Source organism: Orycteropus afer, unplaced genomic scaffold (assembly GCF_000298275.1).
Source record: "Orycteropus afer afer isolate SDZICR_OR568_19922 unplaced genomic scaffold, OryAfe1.0 scaffold00584, whole genome shotgun sequence".
Classification (NCBI taxonomy): domain Eukaryota; kingdom Metazoa; phylum Chordata; class Mammalia; order Tubulidentata; family Orycteropodidae; genus Orycteropus; species Orycteropus afer.
The window spans coordinates 1125370-1144518 of NW_006922171.1; the positions used below are offsets into that span (position 1 = coordinate 1125370).

General features: G+C 38.4%; 1 protein-coding gene across 1 annotated transcript in view; it reads right to left on the minus strand.

The window, feature by feature from the left end:
- The window catches only part of FREM1 (FRAS1 related extracellular matrix 1), a 212180-nt gene that overhangs the window by 162262 nt on the left and 30769 nt on the right, over nt 1–19149 (minus strand). The window contains exons 5-8 of the mRNA XM_007956225.1: nt 10816–11139; nt 7209–7317; nt 4618–4749; nt 478–822 (exon numbers count right to left, since the gene is read on the minus strand). Of these exons, the coding sequence (XP_007954416.1) occupies nt 478–822; nt 4618–4749; nt 7209–7317; nt 10816–11139 (910 nt within the window). The remainder of the gene's footprint in view (nt 1–477; nt 823–4617; nt 4750–7208; nt 7318–10815; nt 11140–19149) is intronic.

Genomic DNA, 19149 nt, shown 5'->3' on the forward strand with positions numbered 1-19149 from the left:
TTGAAATAAAAAATTTTAAGAAACATCTTATTTTAAATATGCAACATTAACTACTTGGTTCTTATTTTACCAAACTCTTGAACTATCTACTTTAAAAAATAGTTATGAAATGGTTGTAATAACATGTAAAGAAATGTTGGTCATGAAATTATTTTATCAAGAATCTAGAATAGACCAAACATTCTCCTTCAGACATATTTGCCTTATCACTTCTCTTGGCTGACTTAACTCTTCATAGTTATGCTTTCCTTGAAGCCCAGCTCTGGTACTTTCTAGATGTATAACCTAGGGCAGATCAAATTAACCTGTCCCAGTCTCAGGCTCTCTACCAATAAAATGGGAATAATAATAGTATCTTACTGATGTCTACTTAGCACAAATTCTAACACAGTTTTAGCAAACCTGTAAGTGTGCATAGACAATTCTCTATAAAAGAAATAATTCCATTTTATTATCTCCTAACTGCCTGGAACTTACCTATCAGTTCTGGTCCTGGCTTCTTCATGATCTCTCCAGCCTGTGGGGGTTTTGTGATATTAAAGAAGATGTAGTCATCACTAGAGTCCATGTCTGAAGCTCTCAGCATGGAACCCTGGATCAGTATAGTCTGCCCCTCTTCCAGTTCAATCACAACATTGGTTATGAGGAATGGGGGACTATCATCTTTGGGTAAGATGTTGATGGGAAACTTATGGCGGATACTGTGGTGGCTATCAGATATCCTGAAGACCACAAAGTCTTTGGTAGAATCACTGTCATCATGATGATAGCGAACAACCCCAGCCTGTAGATCAGCAACAGTGAATAGAAATCCTTTCCCTCCTAGTAGAGAGAGAGCAGAGATGGAGTTGCTTGAATGAGAGAACACAGAGGCAACAGGTATATAAAAGTATCATTGCAACAGAGAGCATTAAGGAAAATAGTCCCCATATTCCTCTCACTTGGGAAACAGCTTGTCGAGGACTCTGGGACCCCACAGAACTGGTTTAGAACTGATTCTAACACTAATTAGTTGTTCAAACTTGGATAGGGCATTTATCCATAGTGATACTGCCTCAGAAACCCAAGAGGGGGTCGCTAGGAGTTGGATCCGACTCACTGGCAGTGGCAGGGGGGCACAATGTATAAAATAGAGATGTTGTTGTTCTTATCTACCATCAAGTCAGCCCAAACTCATGGATGACCCGTGCATGTTGTTGTTCTTGTTATGTGCCTTCGAGTCGGCCCCGACTCATAGCGACCCCTCCTTGGGTTTCCGAGGCAGTATCACTACGGAAGTAGGATTGCCCAATCTTCCTTCAGAGGAGTGGCTGGTGGGTTTGAACCGCCAGCCGTCTGGTTAGCAGGCAAGTGCCTTAGGCACTATGCTACCAGAGCTCCGTGCATAGCAGACTAAAATGCTACCTGGGCCTATGTCATCTCCATGGTGAGTTACAGATTCATAGGGTTGTCATTGGTTGGTTTTTGGAAGTAGATCTCCAGCCCTTTCTTCCTAGTGTGTCTTAGTCTGGAAGCTCCACTAAAATCTGTTCATCATCATAGCAACACACAAGCCTCCACTGGCAGGTGGGTGAAGAGCAGCTTGTGCATGAGACACAATGGCAGCATTTAAGAAACAAAACAAAACAAAACTTAACTTACTACCATTGAATCATTCTGACTCATAGAGACCCCCATTAGGTTTCCAAAGCTATAAATCTTTATGGAAGTAGAATGCCCCATCTTCCTTCCATGGAACAGCTGGCGGTTTTGAACCACTGACCTTCTGGTTAGCAGCCAAATGCCTTAATCACTGTGCCACCAGAGCATCTTGCAATGACAACATAAAAGGAGAGAATTATACCAAAAAAAAAATCACCATTGGTCTCCAGGGCAAGTCGATTCTGACTCATAGGAACTCTATAGTGCAGAGTAGAACTGCCCCCATAGGGTTTCTAAGGCTGCATATCTTTATAGGAATAGACTGCCAGCCACAACTTTCTCCCTAGAAGCTGCTAGGTGGGTTCAAACCACTGACCTTTAGATTAGTAGCCAAGCATTTAACCACTGCACTGTTGGGGCTCCTAACTAGGTAACACCAGGCCAAAAAACAAACCTACTGCTGTTGAGTCAACTCCAACTCATAGTGACCCTACAGGACAAAGTAAAACTGCCCCACCAGGTTTCCGAGGCTATAATCTTCACAGGGGCAGATCAACAGATTTTCTTCTCCAAGGAACCAATGGTGGGTTCAAATTGCAAACCTTAACCTACTGACATGGAAACTCTAGCGGAGCTCAGCAATCTGTTCCATCAAGCCCACTAAGTGCTGTAGAGTAGGCTCTGACTCACAGTGACCCTATGTATAAGAGAATGAAATGCTGCCCCATCCTGTGCCATCCTCAAAATCTCTGCACTTCTTCCAGGACAGATTTGTCTATTCTTCTGATGGTCCATGGTATTTTCAGTATTCTTCCCCAACACCACAATTCAAAGGCATCAATTCTTCTTCAGTCTTCCTTATTCATTGTCCAGTTTTCACATGAGGCACTTGAAAATACCTTGGCTTAGGTTAGGGGCACCTTAGTCTTCAAAGTGACATCTTTGCTCTTTAACATTTTAACGAGGTCTTTTGCAGAAGATTTGCCCAGTGCAATACAATGTCTGATTTCTTGACTGCAGTTTCCAAGGGTGTTGATTGTGGATCCAAGTGAAATGAAATCCTTGACAACTTCGATATTTTCTCCATTTATCACAATATTGTTTATTGATACAGTTGTGACGATTTTTTTTGTTTAATGTTGAGGTGTCATCCATACTGAAAACTGGAGTCTTTGATCTTCATCAGTTAGTGCTTCAAGTCATCTTCACTTTCAGCTAGAAAGGTTGTGTCATCTGCATATCACAGGTTGTTAATGAGTCTTCCTCAAATCCTGATGCTTCTGGTATATGCAAAAGTTTGACGATTACTGGTTTAAAGGCTAAAAACTAGAGCTCTGATATCAATCAGCCTAGGTTCAAATCCTAGCTCTGCCACTTCCTAGATGCATGACCTTAAATAAGTCTGCTTAACTTTTCTAAGTCTCTGATTCTTCACTTGTAAAATAGGAATAATAATTATATCTCATCTATAAAGCTGATGTAACATAAAGGAGATAAATTGTGTAGAATACTTCACATTGTATCTGGCACAAAGTAATTATTTAATAAGTGTTATAACTATTTTCTACCTCCTCTGAGCCCACAACATCATTGCATTATGGGCTACCACTCCCCATTTCATTTCTACAGTATCAATAAACATTTCTTCACTTTTTGCACAAACTATTACAATGGCTGTATTAGAAACCTCAGAACATAAATGACTAAACTCTAGTACAATGGGAAATATTATAGTTGCCCAAAAGCTACTTTCTATTTCTTCCTCACTAACAACATCTCAGCTTTGCTTGAAATGGCAATATGACAATCTTAAAATACTACGCTTCTCAGACTCCCTTGCCCCTTAGAGGAAGCCATATGACACAGTCTGGTAAGGAGACCTAAGTCATGGCTTGAGTATTTCACTATCCCTTGTCTTTCTTCCTGCCTTGAATGCAGATGCCCAGAGGTATAAGCACCATCTCATGACTAGTGGCAGAGCAGGAAAGAATTTTCAGGCAAGGGGCATCACGAGTATAGAATGCCTACATCTGGGCAACTTGTCACAGGAGTAAAACAACTCTTCAGTTTTTAAGCCACTACAATTGGGTTTCTCCTACATGTAGCTAAACACCAGCCCTACTTGGTCCCTTCAGTCTTAAACTGACCTCCATCTATTCTGAGCCTAGGAAAGAGGATCTGTCATGAATTCATCATATTATTTTTCATTTCAGAATTCCCTAACCACAAATGATGATAAATAGGAGCTGTCTTTCTGCTTTACAATTAGGCCAAGCAAGAGGATAATTGAATTAAATCCTCTGAATTCTTTACAAAGGGTACACTATATTATCATAAATGCCCACAATTAATTTATTAGGTCTATTACATTATAAAAGGAGCACTGGTGGTACAGTGATTAAGTGCTCACCTGCTAACTGAAAGGTCAGTGGTTGGAACCCACCACCCTCTCTGTGGCAGAGAGATGTGACAGTCTGCTCCTAAAAAGATTTACAGCCCTTGAAACCCTATGGGGCAGATCTATTCTGTCCTATAGAGTGGCTGTGAGTTGGAATTTACTTGACAGCAGTGGGTTTGGATTTTTTGGTTTTTATTACCTTGTTATCCACCATCTCTATAATCACAATTATAAATTCATTTCTTTAAAATTATGGTAACTACCACTAATAACATAATTATTACTAAAATACTAAAAAACAGAAAAGTTGTTTTTTCTTTTTTTAATACATTTCTTTGAAGCAGAGAAATGAGAGAGATATATTTTGTCATATAACTAGGAAAAGATTATCAGTTAAAGGGAAGATTTAGAAGCTGCCCATCATGGCATCCAGAAAGCAAAACTGAGATTCAAATAATAAGCCAAGCACAAGTTATGGGACACAAGAAATTCTAAGTATATCCAATTAAATGCAATTTGCTTTTGGAGAAAATATTTCTTGGCTTGTTTATTCCACATTACAAAGTTTGATCATCTACCTCTTAGTGTAAGACGTCCATGCAGCAGCCCGTCAACAGTGACTAGACGGACAGCACGAATGTCATCATTGTCTACAATTTGAAACTGTTCCCAAGTGATGGCCCGAGACTGCCCCTCCAGGAGACTCAGACCTATAAGAGAAAATAGAATTGTGTTTGGAAAATTCTATGATATGCCAACAGGCTTATTTTAAGAAAGGATTAATTTGAATTTTTTCTCATGAAACTATCTAAAAATAGTACCTTCAAAAGATTTTCAAGAAACTGAAATTTAATTTTTATTTTTAGCAATATTAACTCCAATCTGAAAATCCCTTTCAAGATTCCCTGCAACCTTTTGGCTCCCAGGTCTACTGGGTAATGGCAAAGGCTGAATGAGCTACAGCTCTCTAACCTGAGTGTTCAGTCCTGAGTCTGTATTCTTCTTGCCCTGTCAGTATACTGATGTATTGTACCATTATTCCTCTAAAGGACCCAGCATGCTAAAGGAAATGTGTGGAGAGGGCAAGTCCTAACTAGGTTCTTCACCTGCCTCCCAAGCCTTGATAACTTGCCGTTTTTCTAGCTGGAACTTCCCTGTGAGGGAAGTCCTCAGAATTTTAAAGCCTACTCTGCTACTATTGCTTCATCTTGTAACATGGCAGGTTACCTCTACTGATCACAATGATGAGGGTCATGTTTTGGCTTGACCTCTCTTGTGCCTGTGGCAGATACTACCCCATCAGACCTACATTGTTTGTGCAGAGACTGCTAAAAGGGGCCAGGTTACACAACCTGGAAGTATGGAGAGCTGACATTCAGTGGGGCAAACTTCGACAATGAGAAACAGGAAATGGGAAGAATCTGCAAAGAGAGTGTTTGCCTATTTCCTCCCCACCCCCCAAGCCCGTGGTTGTAGCTTCCCCTCCTTGTGAAGCTGTGACCTTCTCAGTCATACCATGTTTTTGTTTGCTCCCTCTTTGACTTCCTTTTTCCCCTCATTCTTGCTTTCAGTATAGGATTACTACATACTGTTTGCCTCAGCTTTGTTTCCTAGGGATTCTGAGCTAAGACAGATAGTTTATTAAAATAAAATAAAGCAAGTAAGGAAGTAAAGAAGAACCAAGTATGCTAGCACATATAAAGAAACACTAAGACTAGTAATGAGGGTTTTAAAACCAAGACTACAAGACAAGGTGTCATGCAAAGGATGCATGCAGAAAGGAGGAACCAGAAAGACCAGATATATGTAGAGCAAACTATTAACAGTGGGGAGTAATGAAGGATTTTAATTTTCTTTTGATTATTTTCAAATATTCAACAATAGGCATATATTAAGTTCATAATAAGGAAGAATGCACTATTAAAAGGATTTTGATGTCCACAATAGTCAAAAACAGATTAGGAGTCCTCTGCAGAGTGCTATCTGCATAACAGGCCACACATACACATGTACACTATTCAGTCACTATGCATCTGCTGAAAACGTAATGGTTGCCAAACTTTAAGCTATCAGGTCCGACTTTTCTTTCATCATCCCTCTAACAGAGTTAGAGTGCGACAGAGAGCCAGAATTACAAATCAAGGCTACTCAACAGATGTTCCCCATCTCTACTGAAACATATAACACATACAGAGATACAAACACACACAAAGCAACCCATTTAAACTGCAATCTGAGCAATTAAACCATACACTGAGACATTTTCCCCAGAACAGAACCTACCACCACTGCTAACAAGCATGCTTTGTATGCTACTCATGGCACTGATAAGAAAGAAAAAATTTCATTTATATTCCACATTGACATTGCAGTATGAGTCCACTAGGATTGAGAGGCAGGGCAAAGCCTTTCTTTAAAAATAAATAAATAAGAAAGAAAGGAGGTTAAACTCTTATAAATGATCGTTGCCATGCAACCCAACTTAAAAATAGGGCAATGACCCACGATATAATAATTGAGTTCTATTCACTGGAGCAACAAAGGAAGGAGACCCAGGAATTGGAGAACAAAATAGACTGTAGGTCTAACTGCCTCCATGAATTACTACCAACTTTGTCATGAATAAATGGATGGTGCCCGACCCAACTACCACTACTGAATGTTATACTCAAGGTTCAAAGTTCCAATAGATGATCTTGATCAAAAGAAGGGAAAAAATGTGGCAGAGAACTTTAAATTCTTATTAGAAACCAGACTTACTGGATACATTGAGACTGGAGGAATCCCTGAATCTATTGCCTGGAAATAATTTTTAAGCCTTGAACCAAAACTATCCTATAAAGTCATTTTTAAACTAAACAACAATTTAGCTCATTTTAAAAAATGCTCACCTTGAGCAATACATTCTTTTTAAAGAATTATCTATATGAGATCAAATGGATAACAGGAATTCTAAAACACAGGTGAGAAATTTAAGGGGCACACACACAACAATCTTACATCCTTGGAAAACCACATAATCTGTCTGGGTTTCAGTTGCCTTGTGTGTGAAACACAAATAAAACCCCCTTTCTTCCCTGACCTATGTAATTTCTTGTGTTTCCTTCAGTGTATGTTCTATGATGCCTTGTTGAGAGTGATCTGCTTGATGCCCCATAGTGAGCTTCACCTGTGTTCCAGGATACTCGTGGGGCATTTGTATCTGCTGTTCTGATGGAGATGTAGACTGTAATTGGTGCACTCCTTTCAAAGAAGAAGTCATTTACCTCCAACTCCACCTACAAACAAACAGATGTACATAACTCACCAACTGCGAAGTTGCAGTTAAGGTACCATTAACTCTGTGCTGTACACCACAGATGGAAGGCAAAACTGATACAAGTTTCTTCTGCTGTCTGATCTCACTTTTGACAGCCTGATCTCTAGTTCTGGTCCCGAAGTTTATTAGTATTTCTTAAAATTTTCCTTTCCATAATAGAATTTATTAACCAGGAAGAAATGTCCCTACACTTGCCCAGGAGACTGTCCTGGTCCAGCACGAGACCACTCAAGCCTCTCTCAATGGTATATAGTCTAGAGCAGTGGTTCTCAGCTGGGAAGACCTTAACCAGCTATTGTTCTTCCTTCATATTAAAAAACAAAATAAGAAGGGAGTTTTGTCCCCCTAGAGAACATTTGGCAAAGTCTATAGATATTTTTGATCTCAGAATCGGAGAGAAGTGCTCCTGGCATCTAGTGGGTAGAAGCCATGGATGCTGCTGACATACTCCCATGCACAGGATAGCATACAAAGCAGAAATTATCTGCACTAAAATGTCATTACTGTAACACTGTTAAGAAGCTCTGATCCAAAGAATTTCTCCTTATAGATATGTTTTCAAATATCTAGATTTAATTTATTCCTATAAAATCTGTAATTAATGGTAGGGGCTATATGATAAGTTCTGAGCACTAACTACATGTTACATATTACATCAGGTGTTGACAGAGAAGGATCAGGTATAACAATAATGCAAGGCACAGTGACTACTTTTGAATAATGTATGGTCCAGTTGAGAGAATAAGAGAATAATTAGAAAATCAGACACGTATCAGCAAATACTAAATAATCAAAAAATCAGATTCATTGGTGCCAAAGTTTCAGACTAGAAATGAAACTATACCCAGGCAAAAGATGTCCTTTTAGAGATCTGATGTAACTATGTATTAGGGGAACCATATGTAATCGTATATTTTTACTCACTAAGGACCTATATTCTCAAATATCTTTTTAAAAAAGTCATGCCTATTAAAATGTGTTGGAATTTTCCAAAGAGTTGGAAATACCTTGAAGAATACATTATTTGGGGACACATACCCAGGGAAGGCTCAGCTTCAGAACCGCTAGCCATTACGCTCCTCCCAGAAGTCCCACCCATTGGGCATGAATGAACAAACCTCTATACAGACCCAGGACTTCCAGCACACCTAATCTGGAAAACCCATAATCTCCCCTGAGAAACTGGGAGTTAGCTGCTAACAAAAAAATCATGGCATTTGCACAGGTTCTGATTTCAGATTATAATTACACAGTGGCAGAAAATACCTGCAGGAAGCAGCCAGAACAGTGGTGCTTTATTTGTGATTTATTCTATTGTTTATTGAGAAAAATCTGGGCACACAATAAGAATTTACTTCATAGCAGTGAAGGCACAACAGGCCGGGGTGAGAAAGAAAGAACTGATGCTACTTATTACTATGAAGTGAATAAAAGAAAGGCAAAGGGCAAAAGCACAGCATTTACAGTCTGAAGTCTTCTGTATGCCCTTGGGGCTAAAAGTTCCTATATCACAACAGGCCAATTTGGTAATCCCAAGGACATTCAGTTTCCATAACAAATCTGAACTCCAGTCTGTATCAATCTGCTTATTTAAATTTTCCATCATGTTTGAATCAACTTGCTGGTAGATCTTCAAGTATGTGAAAGGTTATTATGTGGAAGACCTTAACCAGCTATTGTTCTTCCTTCACATTAAAAAACAAAATAAGAAGGGAGGTGGCTGAAACTCCAGTAAAATTGCTTTACGTTAGCTAGAAAGAGCAACTTCCCAGTGGAGAAAGTTTGATAGTGACATTGGTTATGAAATGAGACTAAGGAATCATCTGTTCTCAGTCAGTGTTATAATGAAAATTAAGCACCCCAGGTAATTAAAAAGAACGAAAGAATAAAAATAATAATAATAAATGTAAAAGAATGAAAGAATTTATTAATAAAATAATTATAGGCAAAACTCATCTCTAACTTCAACAGCCTTACAATACAGGAAGGCATCAGAGTTCTCAACCAGGGGAGCCCTGGGCTAAATGTTGTCCCAGAAGTATTTTGCAGATGGCACAATATTTTAAAGTTTTTAAATATTTTCTGTATTTTAAATTTTTATTATTTTATTATGCTAACTATAAGGTGTGTAACAAAACACTTGCTACTCCAACATCCTTTACATGTACAATTTAGTGACATTATTATGTTTATCATGTTTAACCATCACCATTAGCTGTTTTCAAATTTTTCCATCACCCTTAAGCAATGAAATCCCTTCTCCTCCTCCTTCCTACTCATCCCTGGCAAGCACAATAAACTTTAATTTCTATACATTTGCCTATTCTAGACAGTTCATAAGTGGGATCGTGTTTTTTTCATATTTTAAAATTGGAATATTTTACATAAAAATCCAGATTTCCAACTTTACTTGTTTAAAGGAGAAGTTCATAAAGCCTTTGACCAGAACTAAATGTTTGTATTAAACTCAGTTTTGTCGAATTGAACTGATCTCTTTATATGACTTGTCCAGACGCCATGCTTGCCTAGCTGACCTTTCACAGGCACATGGTAATTAAGAAGGTGTTTTCTCTTGGTGGTCAAGTATGAAATATACTCTAAGGAAGGGAATCTTGACATAGCAATCTTTTTTATACAACGTGGAACTAAAAAATATTTCTGTACTACAAGAGAATTATTTTGAAACAATTTTGGAGGCAGCCTTATCTACAGTTTCCCAGGTAACCAAGACGGTTAATTTCTAAAGAGAATAATTTCTAAAGAGACTTAGTGTTAATTCTTATTACAGCTCTGATCCAAAGAATGTTTTAAATCAACCTAGATATCTTTATAACCTGTCTGGAAAATATACATTGTAAACATCCTGTGACTGTAATTATAAATCTTTGTATCTGCCTAAGCATTTCCCTGCATCTTTAACCCTCCCCATTGTGACCTCAGTCAACAACTAACCAATGATTTTAGTGTAATCTCTCTGTTTCCTGCCCTATATTCGTCCCCTCTCAGGACCTACTCTCTGAAATTGCCATGTTTTCCCTTATGTGAGCTGGTTGTTTCCCATTCAAATGTCTCCCTAATGCTGAATAAATCCTCCGAATTTTCTTTTAAGGTCTGAGTGGATTTTCCCCTATGACACTTGAAAAATGAGAGCCAAAGTCACACTGGGTGCTTCTGTATTCTCACATGGCAGCAATCAGCCTTGGCTGAGTTGCAGCTGCTCTCTGAGGCACTGGCTCTTTCTCTAGTTCACCACTGTACCCTGCCATCCATGTTAGCTCATTGACGTTACTTGCCTGGCTTCTCTGGGCATTTGAGTTTGCATCATGATTTACAATGATTGATTCCTTTCTGGTACAAAAAAATGAGCAAATTATTCCAAAGGTTAACTGAGTGCCCCTTAAATCCCTCTGTGAATACCAACTAGGCTAGAAGCATTGCCTCTCTTCCCTCTTCCCACCTCGTAATTTCTCCTCTCAGAATGGCTGCTGTTTGGTGGCTGGTAGGCAATCTGCAGGTCACTTAGATCTTTCCAGGTGAAGGAGGAAATGGGTCTGGTGTGATCCAACAGGTGAGTTACATAGCCTTGGAGCGGGGGCTTAGTGATGTTGAACACCAGCAAGGGTTTGGGGGTTTCGTCATCTTCACAGTCCAGAACTGATGTGGTCAGAGAGGTCAGGATGAACTGATCCACTTCCAAAATAAACATGGCCATGAAAGCAGCCCTTGGAACCTGATTCGGAACACCAGCTCTGATGTGGACAGGCAACCACGCACTCTCTGACTTTGGAAAGAGAAAGAGAATGAATGAATAAATGAATGAATGAAGGATGAATAATTAAAACACATAAATAAATAAATAGGGAAGCAATGTGAATGAAGCTATAATAAACAGGATTAACAGCATGATATTGAGCATAAAGCCATAGCCTCAAGGGGTATATCCAGCAATAATTTGAAACCTAGTTGCACACTACAATCACCTGGGAGCCTTTAAAACATACTGGTGCCCAATCTCCATCTCCAGAGATCTTAATTTAATGTTCCAAGGAGGGGCCCAGAAAACTGATGTTTTTAAAATACTCCAGGTGACTTTAATATGTAGCCAGGTGAAGAATGAGCACAAATATTGACAACTGAGGTACTGGTGCTTGTTATTCTACCTCCAGTACTTATGACTTGCATGAGGTTAGTTACTTAACTTCTGAGTCTTGTTTATTTTTTCCCCATCTGTAAAATAGGAATATTTGAATTCAAAGTATTAAGTGAGAATTAAAGAAAATAGCCTATTTAAAGCACTTACCAGTGTCTGGTCCACAGCAGATACTCCATACATGTTAGTTCCACAAGTACAAAAATCACTTGTTATCCAACCTCCCATTATTATTCAAAGATAACAGCATAACCAAAAATTGACCTGTCTGAAATGGCTAGGAGATAATTCTGCTAAGTAGAAAATTACAAAAAACATGACAGAAGCCTGCCGTGTTTCTTAAAACATAGCATACCTGTGGGCCTGAAGGATGGTAGAGAGATACTTTGGTTCATTACCATTACTGGCATAGCTTGGAAATCCAGTGTCTTAACTAACTAGAAAAGTGAGCAATTGTTCTTGCGCTGAATGAGTACCAAGTTACAAAGGCATTATCCCCTCATCCTGCCTGCCCCCTTTAAAACCACATCATGACAGGTAGTGAGTGAGATGGGCTCAGGGAGACTGGTGGAAGTGCACTGCATCATGGGATCTGAAGTCTTAACAAGTGCAATGGGCAGAAGAGTCCTCGTAGCAGTTGCTGTTGTTGTTGTTAAGTGCTGTCCAGTTGGTACTAACCCATAGGTGACCCTGTGTACAAAGGACAAAATACTGCCCAGTTCTGAGCCATCCTCATAATCACTGCTATGTTTGAGCCAATTATTGCAGCCACATATCAATCCAATTGCAGCAGTAGATGCTGACTATCATAGGATTTCATGTATCGTATTGTTGAGAGAACAGCCTCAGTTATCAGAGTCACATTTGTTTAATACATCTGAACACTAGATATTGGCATGTTGTGGTTGTTGTTCTGTGCCACAGAGTTGATTCAACTCATAGTGACCCCTCTTTGGGTTTTCGAGGCAGTATCACTATGGAAGTAGATCGCCCAATCTTCCTTCCAAGGAATGGCTGGTGGATTTGAACCACCAACCTCCTGGTTAGCACTCAAGTGCCTTAGGCAATCTGTATATTGTTGTTGTTGTTAGCTGCTTTCAAGCCAACTCAGACTCACAGCAACCTTACGTACAACAGAGCAAAACATTGCCTGGTACTGCATCATCCTCAAAATTACCAGCAGGTTTGAGTCCATCATTTCAGTAACAGGATATTTGAAAATGGAGCTCTTCCTCCCTCAGTCTCAACTGAAAAAAGAAAAACCAGTTGCCATTGGGTGGATTACAATTTATGGAGACACATGGGTGTCAGAGTAGAATTGTGCTCCGCAGGCTATTCAGTGGCTGTCTTTTTGGAAGTAGATTGTCCAGCCTTTCTTCCAAGGCACCTCTGGTGGACTCAAACCTTCAACCCTTTGATTAGCAGTCAAGTATACTAACTATTTGCACCACCCAGTGACTCCAGTCTCAATAAAGTTCTAATAAAATAGAGACCAGATTTCAAAGTTCATGTGAGACACATACTTTATGCAGAATTTAAAAAGCAGATTGCGTAGCCTCCAGAACCCCTTCATTCACTACGAGAATATAAAACCATGGAGAGAGGTGAGAAAGAGATTTATTTGGACAGAGAGTGTGTTGTTTTGTGGTGTGAGTGGCTGGAATCTCACACACATCCTTGAAGGAGAAAGGGTGGAGTGCTGCACATCCTCTGTCTCAAGTATCAGGAGGGAAGCTTCCTTGAGACCAGCCTTAAAATGAGTTTTTTATCCATGTCTCAGACCATACATGATAACAAATTCAAAAGGGATTATGGACCTAAGTGTGCAAATTAAAACCATAAAAATCTTAGAAGAATATGTAGGGCCAATCCTGTCAGGCCTCACTTTTAACAATGGATTGTCTAATGAAAATAAAAAATGACAAACAGCAAAATACAAAATAAATAAGTTGGACCTCATAAACATTTAAAACGTTTGTTTATCAAAAGACTTTACCAAACACTAAAAGATAAGCTACAGACTGGGAGAACACCTTCAAAAATCATATATCCAATAAGAATCTAACCAAAATACATACAAAATTTTGACAACTTAACAACAAAAAACAAAAACCCAATCATAAAATGGGCCAAGAACTTGAATAAACATTTCACCTAAGAGAATATCCAAATGGCCACTAGACACATGAAATTCAGCATCATTAGCCATCAGAGAGATGCAAGTCAAAATCACAATATGCCATTTCACTTCCACTAGGAAATCTGGCTTAGACATAAAATGTTGTTGTTGTTGTTATGTGCCATCAAGTTGGACCTGACTCATAGTGACCCCTCCTTAAGTTACCAAGGCAATATCACTACAGAAGTAGATTGCTCAATCTTCCTTCCGAGGAGTGGCTGGTGGGTTTGAACCACCAGCATTCTGGTTAGCAATCAAGTGCCTTAGGCACTATGCTACCAGACCTCCCAAGACATACATAAAATAAATAAACAAAACCAGAAAATAACAAATGTTGGCAACGATGTGGGGAAACAGGAACACTTACATATTTGTGGTGGGAATACAAAATGGTATAGCCATTGTGGAAAATAGTGTGGCAGTGCCTCAAAGAACTAAAAATACAGTTGCTACATACCCCAGCAATCTACTTCTAGGTATATACCCTAAAAGACTTAAAGCATATTCATTGTAGCATTATACACAACAGGCAAAAGATGGAAACAACCTAAATGCTCATCAACAGATGAATAGACATACATACAGTGGGGTGCTACTCAGCCAGTAGAAGAAGAAAAAAAAGAACAAAATATTGTGTGACCTCACTTATATAAAAAAGACAAGAAAAAGCAAATGTACAGAGACCAAAGTTTATTAGTGGATTAGTGGTTACCAGAGATAGGACGCAAAGGAAAAGGGAAAATTGTGACAGAAAAAATCACATTGATTAGGGTAGCATTAACACAACAAGCAACCAATTATTGCAATTGCTGTCAATAACAAGTTGAGTTGGTAAAAGTTGTGTGATATATTTACCACAATGACCAAAAGGCTGAGGCTGCTTGTGTTGTTGTTGTTATGTGCCATCGAGTCGGACCTGACTCATAGCGACCCCTCCTTGGGTTTCCAAGGCAGTATCATTACGGAAGTAGATTGCCCCATCTTCCTTCCGAGGAGTGGCTGGTGGGTTTGAACCACCAGTCTTCTGGTTAGCAGTCAAGTGCCTTAGCCACTACACTACCAGAGCTCCTACTGAGGCTGCTTATGCACAACCAAATACCTCATAGGATATGGTTCCTTGGTTTGGAGGTTTAGGGTTATGGTTTCTTGGCACAACACAATTAGTTGGCTTAATAACTTATTTAGTGCTTCTGTTCAACCTCCTACTTCATTGCATAGTGCCTGGGGTTTTATAAGCTTGCAAATGGCCATCCATGGTGTGATAGGTCTCTACTCATCTGGAGGAACAGAGGAAAAAGAGGAATAGGAGGCAGAATATGCTATAGAGGTTAATTGCCTTCATGAACTATTGCCTCCTTTGCCAGGAGAGCAGAAGAACTGGATGGTGCTCAGATACCATTACTGAGCATTTTGACTAAAGACTACATAGAAGAATACTGAACAAAAGGGGGATGATACAAAACAGAATTTCAATCATCACAGAATCTAGACTGCCTGGAGGCATGGAGGCTGGATGAATCCCTGAAATTATTAACCTGAGATAATCTCTAAACCTTAAACAAAAATATCACTTGAAGTATTCTTAAAACCAAACAATAGTTTAGCTTAACTAGTAAAAAAAGGTCTGCTTTGAGTATTATGTTCTTTTAAGGACTATCTGTATGGGGTAATATTAACAATGGCAACTCAAAAGACTAGATAGTAACCTTAGGGGACAGTGAGTTTATGTTAATAAGGAAAAAACAACTCAGAAAAGGAGGGTGAGAATGGTTGTATAACTACAATAATGTAATCAATGTCACTGTAGAAACTGTTGAATTGGTGTATGTTTTGTTGTGTATATTCTCAACACTAATGAAAAAGTATACATAATTTAGGGAAAAAAGAAGACATGTTCTTTGCAAGTGGAGCACACAAAGAGCTGGTGCTGGGCTGATACATGAGGAAGCTAACTTCCTTGAGGCAGAAGAACAAAAGTGGCTGTGCGGGGGTTAACCTGTAGTACTTGTTTGTAGGGCAGAGGGCAAGTTTGGATTCTGACCTTCAGAGTGCACTTTCAGAGTCAAAGGACCCCAGCAACAAGAAGCTAGAGGTAGTAATCATATCCTAGCAGCTGCAGGAGGAATTGCAAGTGACTAATCAGTCTAGAAGGAGCTCTGGTGGTACAGTGTTAAGGCATTTGGCTGCTATCCAAAAGGTCAATGGTTCAAATCCACTGGCAGCTGCAATATGCTTCTATAAAGATTTACAGCCAAGGAAACCTAATGGAGATCACTCTGATTTAGAACTGACACAATGACAGTGAGTTTGGTTTGTTTGTTTGTTTTTGCAATCAGGCTAGAAATCCATCCTCCCAAGACTAGAAAGGAGACAGTGTTGTTTCAGCAGTAGAATTTTCACCTTCCATGTGGGAGACCTGGGTTAGATTCACACCCAATGCACTTCACGCACAACCACCACCCATCTGTCAGTGGAAGCTTGCATGTTACTATGATGCTGAATAGGTTTCAGAGGAGCTTCTAGACTCAAACAGACTAGGAAGAAGTCTGAAAAAAGAAAAAGTCACTTCCAAAAATCGGCCAGTGAAAACCCCATGAATCACAACAGTCTGATCTTCATCTGATCATTGGTATGGCCAGGACCAGGCAGTATTTTGGTCTGTTGTGCATGGAGTCACTATGAGTCAGGGGCTGGTTCCATAGCAGCTAGCAACAAAGACTAGAAAGCTACTAGTGAGTAGCTCTCACATGGAGAAAGATCTCCAATGATGGAGGAACTCCAGTAAAACCAGGGAACTGTCCAGGAGACAAAGATTTAGCCTAACCATCTGCCAGACTCAGAGAGTATGAAGTCATATTATTACCCCATTGGCCAATCAACTAAGATTTCTCACCCTAACACCCCCCAATAGTGTCCTGTACTGCCCAACTGTAGATGTTCAGAAAGTGGCCAGCAAAACTCAGTGAAAGAGAGAAAGAAAGAGAAATAGAGATGGCAATCAACCCCTTCCCCTTCTCACTGCATGGTTCATAACGATGAATGATATACTGAGACATCTCAAGGTTTAGAGTATCTAGTCTCCATGTGTTTTTTAAAAAAGAATCACTTGAAGAAGCATAATTTGAAAACTCAACAATAGGGAAATCATAGCATATAGGACTGGTGATGAACACTGAGACCAACTAGGTCTAAAGAAATATATCATGTAAAATATATTAACAAAATGGATGCAAATGTCTAAAATGTTTACTTGAAAGAAAAGATAGATGATGTAAGAAATAATAACTTATAACAGCCATATTTTACAATTAAAATTGCAAACAAAATTACATAAACAAAGACTGGAAGATGGGCAATTAACAGGAGAGAGGATAAATTGGATCAATGCTCATCATGCATAAGGAAGGGCCAAGAGAAACTACTTCATTATTTACTTTAAATATTTAAAAGAATATTATTAAAGAATGTTATTTTATTTTAAGATAAATCCTAATAAAACAGAAAATGGTATAAAACACTTTCAAATAACTAAAAATAAAGGCATAGAAAATATTTTTGCAAGTCAATTTTTTTTAAATACCAAGAAAACATGAAACAAAATTATAGAAAAGAAAAATCAGTGATTGCAACAAATATAGTTCATATTAGCTTATGCAAGACAAATATTCTGAAACACAATTAAAATATCCAGTTACATGACTATATGTACCTTACAAGACAAGCACTTAAAATAAAATGGCAAAGAACGTTTAAAAATAAAATGATCAAAATTTATCTTGTAAAGAATAAAAGTGAAAGTAACAGTATTATTTTCAAACAAAGATGAATTCAAGGCAAAAAAGAAAAAGCATTAAAAAAGATAATGTAAGCAGTTGGTATTGATAAAATATACAAGTGTGCTTATAAGTATCATTGTACGTGGCCAAACCAGTGGGGGAATAGAATAGAAATAAGAGGAATAATTACTGAGAAATGGACAAAATTATCATCATTAGCAGAAGATATAATTAGGTTCTTTAAAAACCTAAAGAACTGAAAAATTCTTAAAATAATTGAATTCAGGAAAGAGGCCAAATAAAAGGAAATTACACCAAAAAATAGCATTCCTACTTACCATAAATAACCAATGAGACGATATCAGCAGAGGGGAAGTTCTAGTCACCATAGTTTCAGAAAAACTACTTAGGTCATTAGAGAAGTAAATCAAAACAACAATGAGATATCATCTCACCCCAGCAATAACAGCAAATTTCAACAAGGTAGAAAATAACAAATGAGAGTGTGGAGACATTAGAACTCATACATTGCTGGTGGCACTGTAAAATGGTACAGCCACTGTGAAAAATGGTATAGCATTTCCTTAAAAAGTTAGAAATAAAAAAAACATTTTATCTAGCAATTCCACTACTAGGAATATATCCTAAAGCAGTGAGATCCAGGACACGAATAGACATATGAACATCCATGTTCATTGCAGCACTATTCACTGTCACAAAGAGATGGAAACAACCTAAGTTTCCATTAACAGATGAATGGATAACCAAACTATGGTACATTCACACAATGGAATATTACACAACATTAAAGAATAATGAAGATTCTGTAAATCATCTCATAACATGGATGAACTTGGAGGACATTATGCTGAGTAAAATAACTCAATCACAGAAGAACAAAAATTGTATGAGTCCATTATTATAAAATGTCCAGGAAAGGTTTACACAGGGAAGGAAATTTACTTTGTTGGTTATCAGGTATAAGAGGGAAGGTGAAGGGAAAGATAACATAACAGAAGTGTGCGACCAGCACAATAAAATAGAGAAAAGGAGGACACAGAGAGGTGCACAAAAGCTACAGATTACAGAGGCAATTACATATACACTACATTATCAGTAAAAACAAACACTAGTCTATGAGTGGACTTTTTGCAGACTACATCTGTGCAAAGAAGTGATGGAGAAGCTCAATATCTTCAGTCAAAACAAGGCTAGGATCTGACTGTGGAACAAAACATCAATTGCTCATATGCAAGTTCAAGAAGAAGTTGAAGAAAATTAAAACAAGTCTATGAGAGACAAAATATGACCTTGATTACATCTCACTTAAATTTAGAGACCATCTAAAGAATAGATTTGACACATTGAAAACCAATGACCAAAAACCAGACAAGTTGTGGTATGACATCAAGAACATCACACATGAAGAAACCAGCCATTAAAAAGACAGGAAAGGAAGAAAAGATCAAAATAGATGTCAGAAGAGACTATGAAACTTGTTCTTGAACGTAGAGTAGCTAAAGTGAATCAAAGAAATGCTGAGATAAAAGAGCTGAGCAGAAGATTTCAAAGGGCAACTGGAGAAGACAAAGTCACTTACTATGATGAAATGTACAAAGACGCGGAGTTAGAAAACCAAAAGGGAAGCACACGTTCAGCTGAAAGAACTAAAAAAAAAAAAAAAAA